The following is a 25,505-nucleotide window of genomic DNA, read 5'->3' on the forward strand; positions in this document are numbered from 1 at the left end:
CAAACCACCTCTCCACTTCCTGTCCGTCTTTATTCCAGTCTTCTGTCTTATGCTGCCTCTAGCCCATGCGTCATGGGAGGAACAAAGTGTTCTGCCGCGCAGCATGAAGCCCACTCCTCTTAGCTCGGCTACCAAGCATAGTGGGCTTTAGGACAGTCATTTGCATTGCACTTCATCTCCTCCTGGTCCTTGATATGTCTCTCCCCCCCTTGGGTGTGCATGTGTGAAAAAGAATTTATATATGTGTAAGAATGGTGTGGTGGCAGGAGGCTAGCCAGCTGGGCCAGTAGGGTTCTTTCAAAGTAAGACTCTTAGTAGGAGAATGATGAACTGAGTGGTAACTGAGGCCAGGCGGTGAAACCAGTGCTGATTGGTCCAATTGGAAAAAGGGATGCAGTGATGAAGCATCTTAATAGTGTGAAGAATTGTGCAAAGGGGCAGAGGTGAAAAACAAAAAGGACTAAAGACTAAGACATGTATACATTTGAGGGAGTGTCTGCAGGACCTACAGTGTACCAACAGCATACGAGAAAAGTCCCACTGAGGCAGAATGACATTTTTTTGAAGAAACTGTAAATGTGAGTTTACATGTTTGGAATGACCACTGCTATCCACTAACCAACGGCTTTCAAAGGAAAAATCTGCGAATTGAATCAACAGAAAATCTATGTAAAGAAAATAATCTGCATTTATGTAGGCTTTTCTACCTTATTGGTACCCAAAGCACTTTACGCTGCTTCTCAACTTCACGGCACATTGGGTGTCATTCTTGTTTACTCAGTACTCTGTGGCCGGGTTGCTATGAGCCTCAGGTCCTGTTAAACACTGTTTAGTCCATGTAACAAACAAATCCCACGATTATTTCTGAGTAAAAATATGGACTTATTTGTTTTATCCTATTCCTTTCATTATACCATTTGTTCTTCTTTTCTGTCTTATTCTTTTCTTTGTCCTAGTTCTGTTGTCAAAGGGAAGGAGGAGTTAGCCGTCAAAGTGCATAAACACTGTTCTCTTTTTCTACGTTTTTGTTTTTTCCCCCCACTGTTGTCATTTTTGGAGTCAGCTGAGGGTGCTTCCCAGAGCTCAGCAGTCAGCTGGCCAGTCTCCTCTCTCACTAATGCAGTCGTAAATGAAGCCAAAGCAAGGTTAATGTCTGGCCTTCTCTAATCTGTGTACTAGCTTAGTAGACATAATGGGTAAGACTAGTGGGTACATGCTGACAGATAACATCAGTCTCTCGGTTACATTGCCTTGGATTGATGCAGAGTTATGGTAATTAATTTGAAGTCACTGTAGAAAATAATGTGGGTGTCTAGATTATTCTTATGTCAATTAAACACATTTATATTGTGTCTCCACAGACACGTAAAGTTATTGTTAATGCCCCCACATCTCCCAAGCTATGCAGTGCACGCTTATACACACTAGAGCACAGCCTATTGGTCCATACAACATAGTTTTTTATCAAGTCAATATATAATTTTTTCAAGTGTCACCCACCCACCAAAAACCTCTTTCTTTCTCTCAGCTCCCTTGGCTGCGATCATTATGTCCACACAGGGACCCTCTGTTGGTCCCACAAGGCTTGTTTCACATCATAAAAACAAACAGCTGGAAAGGAGAGAAACATCTCAGATCATTCAAAGGGTGGAAGAGTAAACAGGGTGCACAAGTGTTTATTGGGAGCTGGGGCCTACGGAGGCACTGAGGAGGGTTGTGGATTTACAGCCATGGTACCAGCCACCTGAAAGCCCTTTCACTATCAGGGCAGTTATGCACATTCGTAGACGTCACCAGTAGTCAAATCAGTTGAGCACATCTGAATGGATGCGTATTGGAAAACCTGCTTGAGGGCATAATACCATTTATCACAGCATGGTATTGCAAAGTTATTGTGTGTTAGTTGATCTGCACTACAATTACACATATATTCACTGGCAGTTTATTGTAAGGGCCATATGCTTATTTAACATCTGTCACAGTGTGCTTTCATTTAAAGGTGAACTACCTCTCCATTTATATCAAAACCCACCCATTACAGCATATAAACACATATTTGCTCATACATAGAAGTAAAAATTTACTGTAGTTCATTTTGGTCTTTTGCTGGAGCAACAACTGCCGTGTAAAAGCACATCTGCTTCATTACGTATGCTGCATACATTGACATTGATGTGACCTTTATCCATTTGTTTGGTATTTTAATGAAATAACGAAAGCTAGAAATGAGGTATTCTTTATTCATCTTGATTTATGTTCTAGTCAGTTACGTACTAGTTTAGTGCCTTGTTTTTGTTAAAATAAATGGGAAATTGTCAGAAACAAAAGTCTGAATATGTGTTCATATACAGTATGTAGGATCATCAGTCAGTAAAACAATTTGAACAGTTAACACAGACAGGAAAACTTTTACCAGCAGTGGCATTTGCTCATTCAGTCTGTACACACATCTAATTGAGTACAACTTTATTATTCTCATGAGGAAAACAAACTAAAGACATCCAATAACGTAACACTCTGTTGTCGCGTATAACTGTTTTTGATCAGGCCTTCACTGGGCCCATAAATTCATTTCACACAGGCTGCATATTGTCACTGCTGTGTATTTGAACTATTGAGTTACCCCATCCTTTTTGGTGATTTAGTCATGTCACCTGACACTGAGATTGTCACAGCTGTACTGAAATAAATACTGAAATAAGACTGGTTGAGATTATGTGATCACTAGTCTGGATAAAGATATTTTGGTCAAAATTGCATGTACAAAATGTACATCTAAATCTGTCATCCTTAAATTAAGACATTCACATCTGATTTTTAGTGTCGTCCCTGCATATGTGGAACCTGGTTGTAGTTAGGATGAATTAATTTAATTCCACGTTCAGTCTTTGTCCATGTAATTTTTTAGCCACCATTGTATAAACATGGAAATATGTCGTCTAGGCATGTGTGTTGGTATCACATTTTCAACATGAGCTGATGCACAGGGCTCCTCACAGCACTGCAGCACTGGTTGAAAGTGCATGTTTTAAAGTGACGTCTGGTCCTTATATGGCCTGTTCTGCCAACACAAACCCTTTTTGCCTAGTTTGCTTCATAAACAGTACATCACAAGGAACATGATCCATTTGTTAATGTTTGCTCTCAGAAAGGCCATAATAATCACACTACGGAGGTCATACTTAGTCACTGACCTCTCTGTTGCTGACCTCTCACTTGCTGAGGCACTGAGCTGATGTTGCAGCAGTAACAGAGCTGCTCTCTGTGTCCCAGCTCCCCAGGGCTGTCCGACATGGCTTTGTAGCAACAATGATTAACTGTGTCTGTGTCGACTAAAGCAACTACCTGTCCCGTGCCTGCATTCTGCTGTATTATATTATGCTTAAAAATCTATACGTATTTTTCTTTTGTCACATTTCTCTGGATGAAAAGAAAGGGGAAGAAAAAAGGAAGTGCACTATGATATTGAGCTGAGTTATCCCTCATAGAGTCTCTAGATATGAACAGACTTTTAGTTGAACAGTAATGATATAACACTAAGAATCCAGTGTGAGTTGGTTTAACTTCCTTTTTAATGATAAAGGTCAGGCTTCATGGAGGATAAATTGGTGCCATATCAGCTCTGCAGGGCAGCCTCACTCAACCAAAGCAGCACTGACTAAGGATTTTGGTGAGCTTCTGCTTTATCGACAGTGTTTGGTGTCTGAGAAGAAAGCGCTGCCTCTGAGCAGCCCGAGGGGCCACATACTGTAGCTTCAGCTTAGCAAGATTCTACACTGTCATTTGTACAAATTTTAACTCTTAAGGAATTGTGCCCCAATTGCAGGAGGCTGAACAAGCCACTTTGCTGCACCCTAATATTAAGCCACCTCTCAAACAAAACAAGAGTTTTATTATTTCTTGATTTTCTTCTGAATATTGCCTTTGAGGTTCTGCTCCAGCTGCGGGCTATGAGGGAGTAAGGGAGTGAATCTCCAGAGCCATTTGGATAAGAAAAACTCCACGCAACACTGCATTTTGCTAAATAACCAATGTTTGATAGACACAAACGTTTTGCTGCATGATCTTTCTGGGTGTGAATAGAATAAATTAGCATTCCAATTGTGCTGAAGATGGAGAAAAAGAAGGAAAAGTTGCTCTTGGACACAGTACCTATATTTATTACTGGGTTGTAAATTGACAAAATTTACCTAACAGCAGGCAACAGCTACGATGTATGAAAGTGTTTTTTTTCTTTTTCTTTACCAGCAATGCATTACATTTGTTTCAAGTAAAATTGGCAGCTTTCTTGATGATAAAACATTTTTTTCTGGAAATGGGTCAAAGGCTGTATTTTATGCTGTAAAATAAATGGCACTGCACTGCAAAGAATTGTTACATATAAATAACATATAAATAACCCAATAACACAATCAATGTGAATTGAAAGCATTTACATACCAGTGGTGCAAGCCATTTTGTCTTGACAGGATTTTTCTTGAAGTCAGAGTGCCCAGTTACCGAATGTCTTAAAAGTAGCTGATGCTTTTCTCACTTAAACCTAACAACATACAGTTGGGTGCAAACTTTTACAGTCCCTTTTTTCAAATACCAAAAAGAGTAAAAACGTGTTCAACTGTTTTGTCATTATCAGAAGTAACAAAATCTTTTATAGTACAAAAAATGAAATTATATTGGTACAAACTTTTGCATTCTCCTTTAATAATTTTATTTAAATGTCCTTTAATTAATGTTGAAGACACATTTTCACTAATTCAAGGTACAACTAATATAATGTTGATGAAAAAATTATGCTTTACTGTTTTTTCCAGTTCAAAATAAAAGGGAATAGGGAAATAAAGGGAAACTTTAACACAAAACTCTATGTAGAGCCTTGGAAATCAGGTTTCAGACTTATCACCTTCAAACTGAAAGTTGTGCATGCTTTGGTTTATGACTATATACTAGCAAAAATAATGATCTTAGCGTTAAGTACCAATTAACAAATATCAGCATGTTAATCATACAAGAATGCTTGCGTCAGTGCTGTACCTACACGCTCCCAGGTCTGCTACTATGGCTGTAGTAAGTGTAGTGAAAATATCACATTTGATTACAGCAATTATGATGTATTACTTCAGAACTAGTCAAAGTAATGTCACTTTGTGAAGTGCAACACAGGTTTTTGTTTACCGTGTTTCATTTCTGTGTGTCTGCAGGTGTCCCATCCAGTCCAAGAAATGTGATTTCCATTGTGAATGAAACCTCTGTGATCCTGGAGTGGCACTCTCCCAGGGAAACGGGTGGCCGCGAGGATGTCGTCTACAACATCGTGTGCAAAAAGTGCCGGTCCGACCGGCGCTCCTGCTCCCACTGTGATGACAACGTGGATTTTGTCCCAAGACAGCTGGGTTTGACTGAGACCAGAGTGTTCATCAGCAATCTATGGGCTCACACGCTCTACAGCTTTGAGATACAGGCTGTCAATGGAGTCAGCAATAGGAGCCCGTATCCTGCGCAGCATGTCACCATAGACATCACCACCAACCAGGCTGGTAAGTGGATGCAATAGCTGGTGTAGGGCTTGTGATGATAATGATGATGATGCTTATATTGATCATACAGATGAGTATGATCATCATCATCATCATCATCATGTACCTTTCCATGCTATCACCGTTGTTTTTAAACTCTTTTATCTCTAAGAAATCTAGTTTTTATTCATTTTACACGTGTGAAATGGGAAATACTTCTTTTATGGCATAAATGTGAGTGATTTCTGCTGAAAAGACCATCGTCTTTCACAGTGTACATTTCAGAGTTTCAATTCATGGCATAGCTGACTGGAGGGCTTCATATTGCTCTACCATGAATAATGACTTTAAAGCTTGAAGCGTGGGGCCAGTCGGTTTAGTGAAAGTTATACATACTTGCTCTCTTTCTAGGCCTTCTGTCCTCCCATCAAAGTGAAGGCATTCCCTTCTGAAAACTCAGTGAAGGAGTTCAAACCCAGAACTAAGACACAAGCTGTTACATTTTATGGCAGGACAAGCACAAATCCTAGTTCCTTCGCTCTTGCCCTTTGCAGTTTATTTACCCATCATAGCTTTGAAGTAACCAAAGTTAGCATTTTGTGGGGGGCATTTTAAAAATGCTTGCTTTTTAGCATTGATAAAGCGAATCATCCCTCCAAAAACAACTCATTTCTGAAGCCTCCTTGTTGAGGTTGAAAGCCGGTGGCTTCACAGACTGACACATCTCTTTGTTGTTTGGTGTTTAGTTTAATGAGTCTTTGTTAAAGGAGCAATGCCACACAGCAAGTCCATACTACTGTCTTCGTGGATGGCTACACCCCAGCTGAAACTTCTCCTTAACTTTTTGGCAGAGTCTGAATCAACGAAAACAAAGGCATGAGCTACAAAACCATCCTTTATTCGTCATGAAACCTGAATTGAGGTTTACTTTACAGGTCTTGTGTGTGACCAGTGCTTTGGTCTTAAGGGGCCACACATATCTTTAAGCACATATAACAGACGTGTGACAATAACAACAACTGCGACAGTCAAATCACACAATTTACCCAAATCTGCTCAGTTATTATATGGTCCATCCAGTTTGTCTTGAACAGAAGCTTCTTCATAAAATCTGAAATTTTCTCACCTCTATGATTCCCGTCTTTATCGTTGCTGTTTTCTTTTGTTTAGTTTTTTTATACTGGATTGTGAGGCTCAAACACAGACTGATGACTGCTGGGATCTGCACACAGAAATCAGACATTAAAAATCACATTATTGCCACCTGGCCGCTTTGACAGCAGTTGCATTGTCGGTGATTTTATAAGAACCTGATCTACGACTACATATAAACATGGTCCACCTATAATGTAAAAGCAGTCTGATTAGCTTTTTTCACGCTTCAGTGCAGTAAATCCAAGTCATTTGGGTGAAAAACATCGGAGTTGGGTGTAGTGTGAACGTAGCCTTATAACAGGTTCACTGTTGACACTGTAATGTCAAACTGAAGGAGACTGACTCAAGATAGATGCATGGACAGCTGCTGTTTTCAGGGCAGGCAAAAATATTTGTCACTCCTGCTCTCTGTGTTTGTGTGTGTGTGCGCGCACGTTCTCTTTGTGATGCTTCTAAGGCCAGCCAACAGAAAATGACCTTCATCCTGTTTTATTTTCACTCTCTTTGTGTGTGTGAATGTGTGTGCTGATCCTCCGATCGAGCCTGTTACGGGATCTGAGCCCAGCCAGTGGAAATGACAGGTTGAGGGTGTTGTCTTTTCCAGTCCTTATTGCCACAGCATTCTTCATGCTCTTGTAGGTCTTTGACTTGTACACAGAAGCACCTATCAAGGGACAAATATTGACCAAGTGAAACATTTAAATGAGGCTCTCTTCATTTTTTGAGTTTCTGTGGATGAGGCGGACCGTTAAAATTGCAGCGTGAGCTTGAGGGACCTAATAACCAACATGAAGTGTGGTGAAATACAAGAGGTTGTCAGTTGACTTCGAACTGGCAAGGTTCCCAAATGGGAAGAGTTACTGTACAAGTTTGTCAGCTTAGGTCCCTGGATCCTTTTGGTTGCCATGCACTATGATTTTCTGTGTCATGCTGTCCGTTATGTACAGTTGCGCGCTGCGCTGCCAAAAATGTATTCGGATCCAATGATGAAAGGAAATGGTCATATTCATTTTAAATGACTGATGTGCATTTCTACGTTAATTGCAGAATGAACTCACTTCACATTCCTCTCAAAGACCAGTGAAATTGAAATTGCTTTATCCAGATCTCTTTTGTAAAGCAGTAGATTTTAAAATTATGTTTTGCCCAGTTGGTGGAGGGCATACCGTATTTGATTACGATGACTGTCAGAGGAATGTAATGACCAACTGAACTAGTCTTTGTCTGATTCGTCTGAGAATCGGGCAGGGGAGGAGTTGGAGGGAGGACAGAGCGGAAAGGAGAAAGGGAGTGCTTTTTTGACCAGACTGCGAGACTGTGACAGTGAAGGAGAGGAAAATGAGGGAGTAAATAGGTCTGATTATCAGGGTGGCCTAATGGTACTGACTGTCCCCGTTTGACAGGCTAATAGCACACTTGACAGATAGATGTATAAGAAGCAATGCCCAGACCTATTGTTGAAGTCTGCTGCAGTAATGAGGTGTCTGCCAGTAATCTGCCAGGCCTCTGTCCAGCCCTATGTGGCCCTTTGTGGCCAGGTAATTGCACTGTTCCTTGTTTTGAAAGAGGGTTTCATTTGCCGGCCACTGAAAAGGGAGAAGTATCCAGAAGGGATTTGATGTTAATAATGTACTTTAGAAATCTACAAACGGAAACATTTTTTGAAGTTTCGGGCTCTGTTTTTACAATTGAGGAGTACAACATAATGTCATTTAAGCAAACCATTTGCATTGTCCATTTCGTTTATATATTATGTGTTATATTTTATTTTACATTTTGCTAATGCAAAGTTGGGAGAGGTGGGATAACAAAATGCATATCAAATGTAAATGGAAAGAGCAAAATAGCAGAGGGCTGTGTAAATTCCCAGTAATTTGCAATTGCTGTAAAGGAAATGTAATATGAATGTGGTAAGAAGTAACCCAAAATAAATACATAGGCCGTTTTCTTTTTCAGTCTGTTGGTATCTGCACAACATTATTAAAGCAAAGCTTTCCTTCATCTTACTTTTAAAGCAGAAAAATCACTGATCCATTAAGGGAGCGGCACAATCCAAAGTTTTTTTTTTTTGTTTTTTTTTTTGATCGTTTCAACGTCAAAATAACAATGCTAGCACTTAACAGTGAGACAAAGGCAAAGGATGGCACTGTTTGGACTTAACAGACAAAGCAACACCCTAATTTCACATAATGCTCTGTCTACGTCAGAGCCAGGACTGCCACTGGAATAGACAGGTTTCTTTGTTTATGTGACATGGCCATTTCTTTACACATCACGAAATCCATAGGTGCACAGATATCAAGGATATAAAAAGTTGATATTTGGTCTTTAAGTGAAAAACGTGACTCTGGAAAGCTGTGACACATTACTGTGTTTATTTTGCTAAATGTGATTTTAACATTTGTTTTTCTTACTTTTAAATTCAGATTACATTATAGCAATGGTAAAGTCAAAAGTGAAGGTATAGTCTGCATCGCCATCCATATTCTGCAAATAATAGGCATGGATGTGCTTCAGCTATAATAAAAATAAATTACAAGTGCATTCTGTATATACTGCACTTGGCCTGTCACTGTGACTGTGTCATGAAATTGAAGACCTCCAGTGTCAATCACTTGCTGTACAGAAAGGACCCTACATTCAACCTTATCTGTACGGCCATTACTGTATATGGTCAGGACTTTAAACAGCACGGCAAAACTTGGAGCTGGTAATACAGTTTGAGGATGAGCAAAAGCTGAAACAACTTTTACTGGTGCCCAACTTGAATTTTGGAGTTTGAAAGTCTGGTTAAAAGAATGACCAAAGGCTTTCACACCAACACACATATTTTTGTGCTGCTTCTCAGCTCAAAACAGCATCATCAAGTGTTGGGTTTAGAGGGACAAACGGAGTCTTCCCATGAGAATAAGACTTTTGACAAGTAGTAATTGTATTTTATTAACCTTCTAATATAAGAGTGTCAAGCAATGAGACAACAGATCTGTGAAATGGTCCTTTAATTCAGAATACCAAGGAAAAAAACGTTTGTATGTGTCAACGGAGCCTTTCCCTGGCAAAATGACATGGCGTGAGTATAGACTGTGGATCTGGAAAACAATATGACAGCAGTAGTTAGAAGAGTCATGGTGTAAATTGGCCATGAGAAGACAAAGATGAGAGCAGGAGAAGGAGAGTGTGGACGAGGAGGAGAGGACAGAATAATGGAGGTTGGGAGGGAGTTGAAGGGATTTAACATGAATCACAGAAGAGGCCATTTAACAGCCTTCAATCCCAGTGTGTGTCTGGAAGGAATGTTTGATCAATAGTGTGATTTAGGAGCTCGTTCATGGCCTGTGCTCACCAAGAGATACACCCACATACTGTCCACATACAGACACACAAAGGTAATATACTGCCTTCTGTTAGGCCATCGTTCCCTCCATTTTCCATTTTTTAAATGGGATGTTTTCATTTAAGGGATAAGAGACACTCTGTGGTTTTGGTAAAGAAGAAGAAGAAAAAATGACCCCAAACATTCACTGTACGTATATATTCAATTGTGGGCTATTAAACTACAGGTACTTGAGGTGTAGAAACTATAATACATCTTGTATTCAACACTTCCAGCACTGCCTCAGATGATAAGGGTATTTTTCATCCTTTATAAATTCTACTCTGAGTGATCATTTGTGGTGGTTTGGTGAACAATGCATGAGAATAAACATCCAAAAATCTCAAAACTGTTTTTGTTTTTTGTTTCCTCTATTAGTCCTCTGATCTTATATTATTGGCAAAGCTTTTTTGACCTAGTTAATGTGCCAACAATCCTTCAGAACGCAGACTGCCAAGTATATCTACAAACAATCCTCCTCCACTTAGCTGCTCTATTTGGAGAGCTAGTCCCACAGAAATGCAAACATCACTACCCTCTGCCTTCTATGGGCACGTCCAACTGGATGGATGGCATTCAAAATGCTAAGATGCAATGCACTAGACTGAAATCAAAACAGATGAATTCAAGCGATATGCATGCTTTGGGGTTCCAAAAGTAGATGAGATGTTAGGGAAACATGTCTGTGGAGGTTATTCAAGACACTGTCAGTCTACAGAGCCTTTCCCTTTGCTTTTGTGGGAGTTGCTTTTTTTCCTTGATTCTTCCCTCACTGCTTCCTAAGTGTATCAGAGCAGGGGTGTCCAAGAGTTTCATCATCTTAGATAGGTCTCCGGGCTCTCTCCAGGTGCCATTTTTATTTCATTTGATACCTGTTTTCATTAATCTTAGATCCTGTCCCTGGATCCAGAAAGTGAGGTATAAGCTGCAGGCAAAATTAACAGTGTGGGCTTGAATGTTGCCGAGCCCCTTTTGTCAAGTCTAATGTTTGTATAGTATAGTGTTTGTATATCTTAAGTATATTCATAAGTGACAAAAGGTTCGAGTTTCACTGAGTGTGTTTGTGCCTGTGTAAAATATGCTCATGCAGTGTACAACTTATATTTCTATTAAGGTTATATTCAGAACCCCCAACACTTCTAATGTGATTTTTATAATAATTCCAACCATGGTACCTTGACAGAAATCCATGGTGCTGAACTGATCCCTCTTTATGATGTTTGAGAGAGAGGCCCATTACCATGTAGTCAATGCTGGCTTAGTCCTCTGAGCTATTGCTAATAGGTAGGGTTATAGTTAAAGCTATGCCTTAGACGGAGGCATAGCACATGACTACAGGCTGCACCGCTCGTCTGAGAGCCCGAGACCCTATTAGGAAGCTGCATGGGTCAATAATGTGCAAGCCGCAAGTGCTGTACTGACAAAGAACAACTCAACTTACAGTATATATGTGGTTTAAATATGAAGTGGGCACTTCTACTCTGTGTGTGTGTTGGATATGTGAGCAATTTGTCCCTGTGTTTTAATCATCCCTGGAACTTAAGGGGTCTTAAAGGTCTGTCCCGTCTCCTAGTGAGATATTTCAACCAATGGCCCCCTGCTTAGAGGGGACACGTGAAAATGAGGGGTAGGGATAAAAAATGTGAATTGGCATCGGGCCAAAAACAATGAAGAATTAAGTGATGGTAGAGAGCAGCAGTGTGTTTTCAATTTTTATGTCCCGATAATGTGAATTTAAGCCAGAGATATTTGTGTTCGAATTTTGTAGTGTTCAATGTTCAAAGTAAGTACCACAAGTTATTTTGATTTTGCATTGGTCATTAATGTAAATAATCCCTACTTTAAAAGGTAATGCGTTATTTATTTTATCATTTTATCTATTTACTTTAATTTTAAACAAAGCAATTATCAATTTTATGCTTTATTTAAAAAGCAACAATGTATCTTAGGGGCTCCATCACCTTAAAAAACAGCATAAGGGTTCCATTTGACATCATAGCCAGAAATTTAAGAACCCATCCTACACTTTATGTCTCCTATTCTCATATCAGTCAGGTTCTCGTCTCTTTGTGAGACCATTGACACCATTGCATGTCATTTGTAGCATTTATATTTTAAACTTTGACTTTGGAAGAACATCATCGTACTAAGGAGTATCCAAGTCAAAGACAGACTGAGGAGTCCAGCTACACTGTTTCTTTTGACAAAGAACTTCAAGTTCCAAACAGATTGGACGAGGCATCTTTGCAAAGGTTACAGCCACTGGCAAAACAATGATAATGTCTGAGGAGAAGAAACCCAGAATGGCCCACATCAGGTTTCTGGTAATCAGAAAGAGGGATTATTCTGAAGTCAGCAAGACAAGTAAGGTGACTGCAGGGGGGTGCATCCTCCAGAGAGGAAGATAAGGAAGTTGTGGCCAAAAAATCTCTTAGAAAATGGCCACGGAGTCCAATTAACCAGGACTGTGATACGGATACAGACATCCACTCTCCACCAAAGAAGAGGATAAAGACGAACTTAAATGCAGCGGTAAAAGAATCTTGGCAGCTTGGGTGGTGAAGTGATTGATACAAATAAAAATAACATAGTTCTGCCAGATGGGATGAACTTCACCAACAAAGTCAACAAGCTCTTTCTGTCCAGCATCCACAGAGACCTACAGAAGCTCCTCCAGGCCTAATTTTCCAAACAGCACTGATTGAATTCTCTCTGTCCAACATGACATCTAAGTTACAGAACCTGTGTGAATGTGTATCAATGGTTGTGTGTTCATTCAATAAAAAAAGTAGGTTTATTGTGTGCAGGGACAGATAATATTACAATGTTGAACCGGTTTAAAATGTATGATTAGCAGTAGCTACCATTTCACTGACACAGCTTAAGTCTTTTAGGGCTCTTTATTCTTTTTGTCTTAGGTTAAAGTGGTGCTGTACATTATTCTCTCACATAGAAACAACATATTATAAATATTACTGCTATTCAAAGGCAAAGAAATACAGTTTAAAAAAAAAATAAGCTGACCTCCAAAATGTAAAAGAGAGAGAGATTGTGATGTCAGATTGTATTTAGATTCTCACATATAGGGTAGTGGGCTGACCCACTGTATATATCTGTTCACTGGAAACCAATTTCCCCGTTGGGAATCTAAAAGTTTGACAGTTTGTGTTGGTCTAGCACACATCAGAGGGACATCACTGGTGTCTACCTCAGTAGCTCGGGTGTGTTTCCTTCCCAGAGTGTGATGAATGACAAGGTTGATGAGACAGTAAATGTTAGAACTGATATTGACCGCTCAGTCCCTCAACTCAAGGCAGTATGAGGACTGATGCTGAATCCCTCAATTCACTAAACAACACAAAACTAGTCTCTTAATTAACTGCTCAGTGGATCATTACCCACATGATGTAACAACTGAACAAACTCACAGTTTCCTTTGAAATAAAGATACAACAATCCAACAACATCCAAACCACATTTCTGTTGGTAAATGCCTGAACCTGTGGGATTCCAGCAGGTGTAAAGGCTGAAACACATGTTTTCCATTACTGCATCCTCAGGTGAAGGAAGCTTTTCTAAAATAATGTTTAGAAATACAGAAACAGAGTGCTCAGCTGTTGCTTTGATTGATTTTCTCATATTTTTCCCGCAGTCGAATTACAGTGACACTTTGGAACTGACCCCTGACTCTTTACTTAACTACTACAAATGCTGAAAACACAGCAAGAGGTTTGTCTGCCATCTAGTTACAGTACGATTAAATACAGACCTATTTGTTAGTACAGGAAAGACAGCAAAAAAAAAATAATTAAAAAAAATAGTAACACAGCATCATATTTCCCACAAAAATAATTACAAACCTGCTGCAACAGCTGGAATATAATTATAGACCACAATAGATAATGGAAAATAAAACAAAACAATTTGTCTTTTAGTGAGTGTAGCTTCACAATTATTTTTGATTAATTACAACTATGACCTAATTCTCTTTGGGACTAAATCTGAAATTGGGCTCTTAGAAATTATGCTGATATTAGGGCTTCATCAAATTTTCTATCGAGTGTCAAAAGCGGAGATAAGAATCTAGTTGGAGAAGCAACTTAAAGACAAAACACTTTTATTGTGTTATTTGTTTCTCTGGTCACTGTCATTAGCTGGGTGGGACATCACTTTATGGGGGGAATGTTCACTAAGGTGTAGAGTAGTAAATACTCAAAGGTATCCAGCCTTTATGTAGTCATCTAAACTCTTTGCCTGACACAGCTTTACCCGTGTGGCACCTACAGTGGTTTAAACAAACTGTAAACGGTATTAGCGAATGCAGTTTGAGGAAGACTTGCACCTTTGTCACCCTTTTGGAAAGTCACTACATGTGTGACCTATCGGGTAATGTGCCTCACTGTAAAACAAAACATTATCTCAGAAAGTGAGATCAGATCAGCTTTTGAGCTGCTGCTTTACACGTGCAAAACAAGTGTCAACGCAATTTTTATCACCAAACATTACATATGCATAAGGTATTTTTAAAGTATAAGTATCATAAAGTATTTTTAAAAAGCTGTATCTCCACCACTTTCTTCTTATTAATTTACACTTCAGTTTTTAATCATTTCACACAGTTTTCATCACCAGCTGAAATTACCCAGCTAACATTAAACTGCAGCTGATAAAAGTTAATGAAAACTTTCAGCATCTTCTTTTTATTCTTCTACCGATAAACACACAATATAGCCTACAGCTCCAGAGCAAGTAGACCTTGAATTAAGCTCAGCTTTTCCCTTTTCATTATATCATCATTACAATTTTTTTCAGATTTTACAAGGAATATTTCAGGGGTTTTGATCAGTGACCTTTTTTAAGAAAACACAATGAAGAAAATGTAAAGCTCTAAAAACATTTAGTGACAATTGTCCAATTTCGAAAAAGAATTAATTTTAGCTGCCTTATGCATCCTTGGTATTCAAGCTCACATGTGGGACTTTGTCTTTTATTGTAAAATTGTGCCACGGTTTCTGGATATAAGAATCATAATCGGTACACATAAATGGGCCTTTGGTGCAAGATCAGCTGACCAATTATTTTATAACTTTCTGACCAATCGTTTCGCTAAAAGTAACTGAAGCATTGCAAAGTCTTTCCGCTGGGAATTCGGACGTGAGAGCTGTGAAACACACACAAGGAACAGGAGTCTCAGTCACACAATAAGAAAGAGGCCACAGTGAAAGGAAACAAAAACAGCTAGAGACTTGAAACCTATGCTCATTTTGGGGAATGAATAAAAAATATCAACAATTGTCTCATATTGCTGGGTGCAGCTTTTACCATAATGATGTCTTCTGCGTCATATTTTTTTTAAAGAAATCCAGTTAACCAATTGGCAGCACATGCTTTGAAAAATATATTCAAGACAGCAAGGTTCTTCTAGAAACATGATGAGTTGCTTTATCAGAATTTTGAAGTACACAGAAAGCACAATAATGAAAACAGAGGCCCCGGTCTATGCCAGACATGTAAAATGATGCGCTGACTCATTTTTATTCCACGGCAGATTATTCGCACAAAGGTAAAGAAGGTTTTCATTCTTTCATCATTTCTTTCACACTCTCTTTCCCTTTTCTCTATTTCACTCTCTCCGTCTCTCTCCTCCTCTCACTCTTTCCTTTTCTCAGCCAGACACTGGGAGGCTTTGACTTTGATTAATGGTGAGCCAAGCTCTGCATTAAAAGCCAGGGGCAGCAAGTGAGGCCAGATAAAAGTGGAGCACAGGAGCAAGGAATGGGAGGGATAGAGGGAGGAGCGGGGAGTGCAGGACACAGTCACCAATCACTGTCAGCATCATCGTCCCAGGGTGACAGTGGGGGATGCAGTTGGAGGGGACAGCGGGCTTCATTGGGCTGAACCTCACCCTCACACAGGCACGACACATTGTCACTGACAGGCTCTTCACACATAGACTACTGGGACATAGACACACACATGTGCACATGCTCTTCATCTCTCTCCTGCTTTTCCTCTTCAAAACACAGTGATTGTCTATCCAAGAGAGGCCAATAAGACAGGTTATTTCTTAATTTTATCAGGAAATGAGAATTTATGTTTTATAACTTCCTGATTATCGGATTAAATAATCATTTCATTTCACTGCTTTATGCATATGGATATTGTGTTTATGTTAGCTAGGGTTGGATTTGCTCAATCAATTAGTGGTAGCTGACATGTCCATCCTATTGTTGACACAGAGACTCACACTCCCTGCGAGTGCTACCGAAGCTCTGACATTAATCATGCAGGTCAAAGGAAAATCAATTACCCAAAACTAGGTTGCTAACTAAATTAGTGATAACAAGGAATTTTCAGTACCAAACATAACAATGCACAGCACTATAAAAGCCTATTTCCTTGTAAGAAAGTCCAATCTAAATGCTAGTACCTCCTCAGGTAAAGATCTTATAAGCATGTCCAACAATTGTCCAAAGTAGAGAGAAGCAAAGTGTGACCAGGCGCATTGTGTAAGACTATCAGAATACATTATTAGTGGGAGGAATGCGTTCTAAACATGTCTTTTAAAAGCAGCAAGTGAGCGACAGAGTGAGAGAAGGTTCAACTGTATGAATGACCTGAATTTCCAGATTTAACTACAACTTACACAGCACACAGCAAATTAATAACAAAAATGCATATGTTGTCAAAGGTAGAATTAAAATGTGTTAATGCAGCAGCTGCTGTAGGCTTACTGCACATGTACACTGTACATGTGCTGAGATCGGTCAGCTTAAAATTGCAGTCTTCTCCTCCACATATTTGAAAACAGTCCTTGAGCATAATTGCTAAAAATGTGTCCTTATTTTTAGAACATATTTACAAAATATGGAATATAATTCTCATATACTTAGACCAACAAATGTGCTGTGCCAACAGTGCATTAAGTCAGCAAGATTTTGGAGAGGTACTATGGGGCTGATTCTAAACAGATGGAAAACCAAGTGAATGGAATCCACTGAAATCATAGAGGTTGTTTCTGCCTCAGTATGCAATACCTGTTTAATAATACATGTTTAATTTTATTGTTTTTTTAAAAATCATTTATTACCTCTTGCCATCGTAAATCCAGACAGTATCCTATGCCCCGAGCATTATTTTTCACTGTCCAGCAGTAGCTGTGAGCCTATTTCTGAATATTGGGTCAGGTATCGTATTACCGGGTCGAAAGGGGTCAGAGATTGATTCAGAGATGATTGTAACTAACAGATCGATTCAGGTTTTGCTTTGCCGTTCCCTCGTGGGTGTAGGTTTGCACATTGTACCTGAGTATAATTCTGCTCTGGACCTGTCTAAAATATTCTCTCTAACCACAACTGCAAGTACATTAAAACATGACTTAAAGGGGAAAAGAAAACTCACATTAAAAATAATTTTCACATGATAAAAATATTGTGGATTCTCTTTAAAGATGATGAAGCTCAGGACTCATGTTGAGGGTCACCATAATTACTGGAGATACTCCAGATAAGAGGGGCTCTTAGCAGGTTTACTTACAAACACTAAAATGAGTACCACAACTGCACTGTGCCATCTAATCAGCATGAGCACATCCTAAGTCTTTTCTTGCACTAGCGCACATAAGTTCCCTTGGTGTCAGGGAAATTGCTCAACAGGTGCAGACAAAAAAAAAAAAGAAAAAAAATGTGCGCTGAGGAAAATGGCATTAAAACTGCATTTAAAAAAAAAACACTGACATTGAGCCTGCGGGAAAATGGAAACACCTTAGACATTACGCTCCTGGAAACATGCATACAAATTCACCATGGTAAAAAGAGGGCCAGGAGTGTGAGCTGTGGCTATGGAAATACCTCTGCACCTCAGCACCTTTTTCTACTGCAGGAATTTCTGTGCAGAGTGCCCCTCCCTTGGGTTGTCAGGAACAGAGTGTGCCTATGGCCAGTAATTGATAATGCGGCCCAGGCAGCCCTAGCCCTGGTCAGTGGAGCGTGAACCAGCCTGAGAGGCAGAAAGGCTGAAGTGCACAGAGGAGAAGCTCAGAACTCACACTCTCTGTTTAGGGTTTGAGTGAAAGAGGGAGGGAGGGCAGGAGGTGAGAGCCAAGGGAGGCAGACGAAACTGATTCCATTCACACTGACAGGATAAACAGAGCCTTTCATTTGTTTGCATTTACATTATAAAGAAATACTCACTAGTTAAATATATATTTCAAGAAATACCATAATCAAAACATTACAATAAACCTTCTTTTTAACCAAACTAAATTTCTAAGCAACTAAAAGTCCTGTGACCATGAAGGGCTTATTCAAAGATGAAGGGAAGGAAAAGAAATAAATAACCACTAAGTAGTCTGATAAAAAGGATCATTTAGTTGGGAGAGGGTGCCATTTGCTGCCTCTTGAATAGAGGAGTTATTCAGAAAGATGGTGAGTGGAGACCAGGTGGAGCGATGACTAGGCCTCAGCAGTGAGCAGGACGAGAGCCAAGTGGCTGACAGACACAAAATGCAGAGCATGGTCTTGTGTGGGGCTGTATTTATGCCTGCAGACATGGGGGTGGAGAGTCCCTTCTAACGCTGTATACAAACACCAAGGCTTAAACTTAATATGAGCAGCCACAGAATTAGATTTTAATCAGACATCCTTGTATGTTCAGTTAGTTTCATGAATAAGTTGGTTCGATACATCAGCTTAAGATTTTATCCTATCATTTTGAAAAACTGTGATTATATGATATTTGTTGGGCATATTCACACATGCCATTAAAGAGATTATCTTGTATATACATTATAAACAATTTGCATTTATATTTAGTAATTTGTCATCTCTTAGAACTTATTTCTATGATACATTGCTGTATTCATACTAAAAATTCTGTTTCCCTTTTAAAACCTGATTTCAAGTCCTCTACAACCAAACATCACATTTAAAGTTTATGGGAAGAGATTTCCTTAGACACATTATTCATTAACAGATTGAAGCTTAGTGATGACACTTGACAAACAACCTCACGACTGTGATCAGATTCTGACTCAGCTGTTGTTAAATGCTGATTGGTGCACTGAAGTGTGGGCCTAACTCATGAGACGTACTAGTCTTTTTTACTAAAAGAGCACAACACAAATACAGAAATATCTGCTATGAATAACTAAAAAGGAAAATAAAATAAAAATAGCAGCTAACAAGCCGATAGAGAAAAAAGGTCTTTGCGGTCTTTTAAGTCACTTCCTGCAAAGTTTTCACATCTGCCAGGTAGGTTTCAGTCTCAAACAGCAAAACTTTTATGTTAGGAAGAAGCTGAGGAACATCTCATGTCAGCTGGTGAATAGCAAATGTAAAAACAGGCCCTGAATCTGTATCATGATTAGCAAAGATCTGAATGAACCCAAATGAATATATGATTGTTTGAATTGCGTAGAATTTCTGCTATTCTGTGTTTGAGCCAACAGATTTAGGAAAGGCTTGAACTCCCAGTCCTCAGTGGCAAAGCGAGTACGGTCTGTGACATTTAAAGTGTAAGAAATTGCCAGAATTCCCTATATTTACACACAACACAATGCACTGATATAGAAAAAAAAGCATTCTGATCAGGAAAATGTACCTCTTAGTCACAGTGGAAAAAAGCCTGGTAACTTTGTTGCTTTGGTGCTATTGTCAGCTGTGACAGTGAAACAATCTGCCAAGGTACAGTAGTGAAAGACATGGAAACATGGAGGCTCCGCAGTGGCTGTTGGCAAAACACAAACACAAGGTAAATTTCAATTCAGTTAAATTTATTTCGGATAAAAGATGAGAAAAAAAGCAGATGCTGTGCTAGTTTAGATAATGTCTTGTTATACCTAAGGAAAAAACATAGTCATTCAACAGGCTGTGGGGCTAAAGCCTGTTGATACAGGTAAAAGTAAGGTTTTTAAAAGACCTAAATAAAGACAATTGGTTGCACTTGGACTTTCTTCTAATTGAAATTTATGAAACCAAGCACAGGCACAGAGCAAACAGAGGTTTATTACAGTTCACGTCTTTCTTCTGTCCAAAAACAAAGTCTTGTAACGGCATGTGAAAGGTGAAGGAAAACAGGGATGATGGAGGAATGACAGTGCCGCGGACGCAAATGATGGAATGAACAGGAAATTGTTCATTCCACCAAGTGTCTTGGTTAATTGACAGCCTATATGTGTGTACTCAGGTGTACTGGAGCTGAAGGATGAAACAGACAACAGCTGGGCCATAATGATAGCAATTTCAGACCAGTTAGATTTCAAAGGGTTTTACTTAATGAATAACAAGTATTTCTTAAGCAGATGAGGTCTTATGTTTTGTACACAATAAATCAGATAAAACAAATGTTCATAAAATTTTGCTTATGTTGCAGCCTACTCTTACATCTGAACACAATCAATTTAGGCTTTTCGTCATATTACTTCTAGACAGGCAAATAAAAATAACATAAAGCTCATACTTTCCTTTTACATTTGCCCATTTACAGACACAATTAAAAAAGAGGTGCGATCATGTGTAAAACATCATTAAAAATAGAATGCAATGATTTGCCAATCTCATCAACCCATATTGTTTTTGCAATGGAACATAAACAACATATCAGATGTTGAGACTGAGACAGGAAAAAGGAAAATATTAGCTCATTTTGAATTTGATGGCAACACATCTCAAAAAAGTTGAAAGACGGTTATGTTTACCATTGTGCAGCATCCCCTCTTCTTTTAACCACGATCTGTAAACTTCTGGGAAGTGAGGAGACCAGTTGCTGGAGTTTTAGAAGAGGAATGTTGTCCCATTTTGTCTGATGCAGGATTCTAGCTGCTCAACAGTCCTGGGATTTTTCGTTTTATGATGCGCCAAATGTTTTCTATTGGTGAAAGGTCTGGACTGCAGGCAGGCCAGTTCAGCAACAGGACTCCTCTCCTGTGAAGCCATGCTGTTGTGATGGATGCAGTATGTGGTTTAGCATTGTCTTGCTGAAATATGCAAGACCTTCCCTTAAAGAGACAATGTCTGGATGGAGCATATGTTGCTCTAAAATCTCTACGTACTTTTCAGCAGTGATGGTCCCTTTCCACATGTGTAAGCTGCTCACACCATAAGCACTAATGTATGTCCATACCATCAGAGATGGTATCAGCTGTTTGCCTATAACAACCTGGATGGTCCCTCTCCTCTTTAGTCCACAGGTCACAGCATCCATGGTTTCCAAAAACAATTTCAAATTTCAATTCATCTGACAGCAGAACAGTTTTCCATTTTGCCTCAGACCATTTTAAATGAGCTTTGGTCCTGAAAACATGGCAGTGTTTCTGGATTGTGTTCACATATAGCGTCTTCTTTGCATGATACAGCTTTAACTTACATTTGAGGATTGTACAGCAAACTGTGTTCACAGACAGTGATTTCTGGAAGTGATCCTGAGCCCATGCAGTGATGTCCAGTCGAGAGTCATGACTGTTCTTAATGCCGTGCCACCAGAGGGCCCAAAGATCATGCCCATCTCGTTTTGACCTTCTGCCTTGTCCCTATTGGAGAGATTCCTGCTGATTCTATGAATCTTTTGATATAATATATTGTAGATGGTGGGATCTTCGCAATTTTACATTGAGTAACATTTTTCTGAAATTGTTCCACAGTTTTTAGATGCAGTTTGTCTCAGATTGTTGAACCTCTGCTCATCTTTACATTCGAGAGGCTCTGTCTCTCTGAAATGCTCCATTTTATACCCAGTCATGTTACTGACCTGTTACCAATTAACCTAATTAGTTGTTAAATGCTCCGCCATTTGCAGCAATTACTTTTCCAGCTATTTGTCCCTTATGTTCCAATTTTTTTGAGATGTGTTGCTGCCATCAAAATTTAAAATGAGTAAAATTTGAAATGGTAAAATGTCTCAGTTTCAACATCTGCTATGTTGTTAATAAAATATGGGTTATTGAGATTTGCAAATCATTCCATTTTGTTTTTATTTACATTTTACACATCATCCCAACTTTTGAATTGGAGTTTTAATTTACATATCTAAAAAGTAACTAATATCTAATGTAAACTACAGAATGAGAGCAATTTATAAGTAATAGATTTTTGTTGTATTCTCAGTTAATTTAGTTACACATGGACGTATGAGCAAGAAAAACAATATAACTCATTTAAAGTTTTCTTGTGGTGTGAGGGTTATGTGGACGGCCATTCCTAAAAAAAGGAGGAAAAAATTTTTTGAACTAAGATCTACTGCATCCAATCCATGTAATGGATGCCACACTTTGTGCTCCCATATTCGGCCTAGGAAGCCAATTTTACTCAACCAAACACTGGGCTCAATCCAACACGATTGGTTGCCGGACTCATGCCACACTCGTGGTGACTGATGATTCTGGCACAAAGGTAACCCGAGTCCTGCTAACTAGAGCTGATAATCAGTCCAAGTCCACACCCTCAAATCTCAGCCAAATCAGACAAACATATTTTGGCTAAAGGCGGCGCGTATTTGGTCCTGCAGTGCCAGAATGTGGTTAAGTGCAGCTCTAATTGGCCTCGACTCAGCTGGCTACCTGGGTAGTGATGAGAGTGGCAGTTGTACCGTACAACTATTGTTTAAACTTGGGTGCAGAGTAATGATAGCTAGTTAGTATAGAGTGTTTAAAACTGCATGGTTGTATAATGCATCATTTATTTTAAGTACGTGCATAGAATCACAGTATTACAACTATTCCCTTTTTTTAGTGTGCACTCTCCTTCCTGAAAAGATTTGTCTGGATAATGTTCTAACTCTAATCAGCTGTGATTAATGTTGTCGGAATATTAGGCAGATAATGAAGTGGTTCCCTCATAGCTTTGATGTACTGTAATCTTTTTGAATTATCACAGATACAGTTCTATACACATTTACATCATCCTCACCTTTAAAACTAAAGTATAGAATTTTATGTCTGGTTCGCTGACAGGCTGCACTTCAAATAATCGAAACCCTCACATAGTGGCTGGATAGCAGGAGGAAACTTCTCAGACTAGTAGTTTCTGCTCATTGTACTGTGCAGTCAGCATTAGCAGAAGAGACTCGTACCTGTTATACTGGCTGACTGAAAGGTATAAAAGCTACAGTACAAACAGTTGAGTTTGTGACGTATATCTGCAATCCACTGTTTTTTAAATAAACTAATGTGGTCTCTGTCTGTGCTCTGCAGCTCCCTCCATTGTACCCATCATGCACCAGATTAGCTCCACCATGAACACCTTCACCCTGTCATGGCCACAGCCAGAACAACCCAATGGCATCATTTTGGACTACGAGCTGCGCTACTATGAGAAGGTAAGCTAAGTGTGTGTGTGTGTGTGTGTGTGTGTGTGTGTGTGTGTATGCGTGGGTGTGTGTAAATAAGTGAATTCGGCATGTGTGTATTTTCAAGTAAATCTGAAATAGTGTAGGAGACACACCCTTGCACATGAATAGTCAGCGCTCTCTCTGCTGGATATCTGTGAGCAGAGTCCCCTGGGTTGATAATGTGTTCTTTCACTCTGTTTACTCCGTTGCTCCAACTGTTCTCTGGTTTCTACTGCTGATGAAGTGAATAGGTTGACCTCTGCTCCAGGCCCACTCTGCACAGTGCAGCAACCTGTCCCGCTGTGAAAACGCACTGCGTCTTGGGGGTGTCACATCGACCCGTCTGCTCACACACAATACGTCTGCTTTATTAAGTCGCCAGCCCTACCCCACAGCGCCTATGCTGCTCCAGTATTGACCTGTAGGCTTTTCCCAAGGCCTTGGACATAATGATACACAGAGATTGGAGACTTTTTGTTTGAGCCCTTGTTTGTTCTCCTAAAGCTGATCGATAAGTATAGCGAGGTTGGTCATGCACGTTTTTATTTTTTTTCCCCCATCTTTGTCATCTTAAGCTTTCAGTGAGACTTGGTACACCTTCACCCATGTTCTGCTTTCCAATAAAAGACAAAAATCAATAGAGTTTTTCTTTTTCTGTTGAGTTATTTATTTCGCACAAACTCATTTTGACTGAGGTTCCTGGATCAATATTCATAACCCCGCCTAAGAATAGAGTTTGTCACATTTAGCATTTTCTATCAGGGAGAACAACAATCATGTTTTTAAATGATGTTTGCAGTTAGAAACTGGCTTATTCAATAATAGCTGCATTGCTCTCTGTTTTCCCCTCTGCCATTGCACAGGTCATGAAATTGAGTCCGATTGCCATGTCCCTGAGAAACCTTATCTGCCAGACAGCTTAGAGTCGTGTAAATAACATTTATACAGCCTCCCATTAGTTCATGAATATCAATGAAACCTAATCCTATTGATGTTTATGTAGCATGTCCTCACACAAATAGATGAGCATGGCATAATCACAAATTAGTGAATTAACAAGGATGATTGCTAATTGCACTGGGATGATTCAGGTGAGAGGTTGAGCTCTACGCTATCTACCTCTGTCTTAATGTATATTCATATGCAGCTCTACAACACGTTACCGTCTTTCTAAAAAAAAAATACCACCATGTAAGTGCAAGTAAGACACAGGAGATGAGTCAGAATGATTGTTTTGTGACACACTGGGCTGTGGAGATGAGATTTCCAAATTGGTGGTCCACTTTTCACATTGTACTTTGGCTCTGACGAGGCTTTTTTTAGGCTATAAACAGACTTTTCCTCAGCCAGCCACTGCTGTCCTAAGCGTCACTGTTGATGTGTGCGTCACTGTTTTTGTGCCCGATTAAGCATCGATGCACAGGGAAAAAAAGTCGACTATCACACACCATAAATGTAATACCTGTTAAAATTTACATACACATGCATGATTAAAAGTCCATATTATTTCCATATGTCACTCACCGGATTTTGGGTTACATTCATGCATGTTTAGCAGCTTGTTGCATATGGAGAAGCAGGGAATTAAATTGCATACCATCTAGGTCAGGCCACCCAGCTGTGATTGATTCCCTGAATGCTTAAGAGGTTCAGAAAATCTGGAAGTTCTACGCAGCCATAAAGTGATGATGTGGCCTTTTAGTCATAAAAGGCAATTATGGAGGGATTACTCTCCCCATGTCTATCACACACTCCCCTGCACACTCCCAGCTTTACTCAGCACCATGGGTAACTTACAGGCTGGATAATACAATCATAAAAAATGGGCTTTTTTTTTATATAAAAATGCCCTTGCTCTACTCGCTTTCTTTTTGTGTATCTCTCCAATGGCTGCATTAATCTGAGAGTAGTCACACTGTTATGGTTCTGGAGTTGATTGTCTCAGCGTGCCTGGCATAGTCATAGCACAGCAGAGAGCTGTCTCTCTGTACACAGGAAGCCTCCCATACCCATTTACAATGGCAGCTTCTCCAGCAGCGTGCCATTCTCACATATTGTGTTGAGTAATACTGCAGGATAATCATAAAAAAAAATTTCTACTTTTTTCACAACCATGTCATAATCATTTAGTTGTGTCTACA

At 39.4% G+C, this 25,505-nt stretch overlaps 1 protein-coding gene across 3 annotated transcripts in view; it reads left to right on the top strand.

The window, feature by feature from the left end:
• The window catches only part of LOC137098454 (ephrin type-B receptor 1-B), a 146,672-nt gene that overhangs the window by 85,184 nt on the left and 35,983 nt on the right, over nucleotides 1-25,505 (top strand). For all 3 annotated transcript variants that reach the window (XM_067474691.1, XM_067474688.1, XM_067474690.1), the window contains exons 5-6: nucleotides 5,199-5,534; nucleotides 23,228-23,352. In XM_067474691.1, coding sequence (XP_067330792.1) covers nucleotides 5,199-5,534; nucleotides 23,228-23,352 — 461 coding nt within the window. The remainder of the gene's footprint in view (nucleotides 1-5,198; nucleotides 5,535-23,227; nucleotides 23,353-25,505) is intronic.

This window comes from Channa argus, chromosome 14, assembly GCF_033026475.1.
Source record: "Channa argus isolate prfri chromosome 14, Channa argus male v1.0, whole genome shotgun sequence".
NCBI lineage: Eukaryota > Metazoa > Chordata > Actinopteri > Anabantiformes > Channidae > Channa > Channa argus.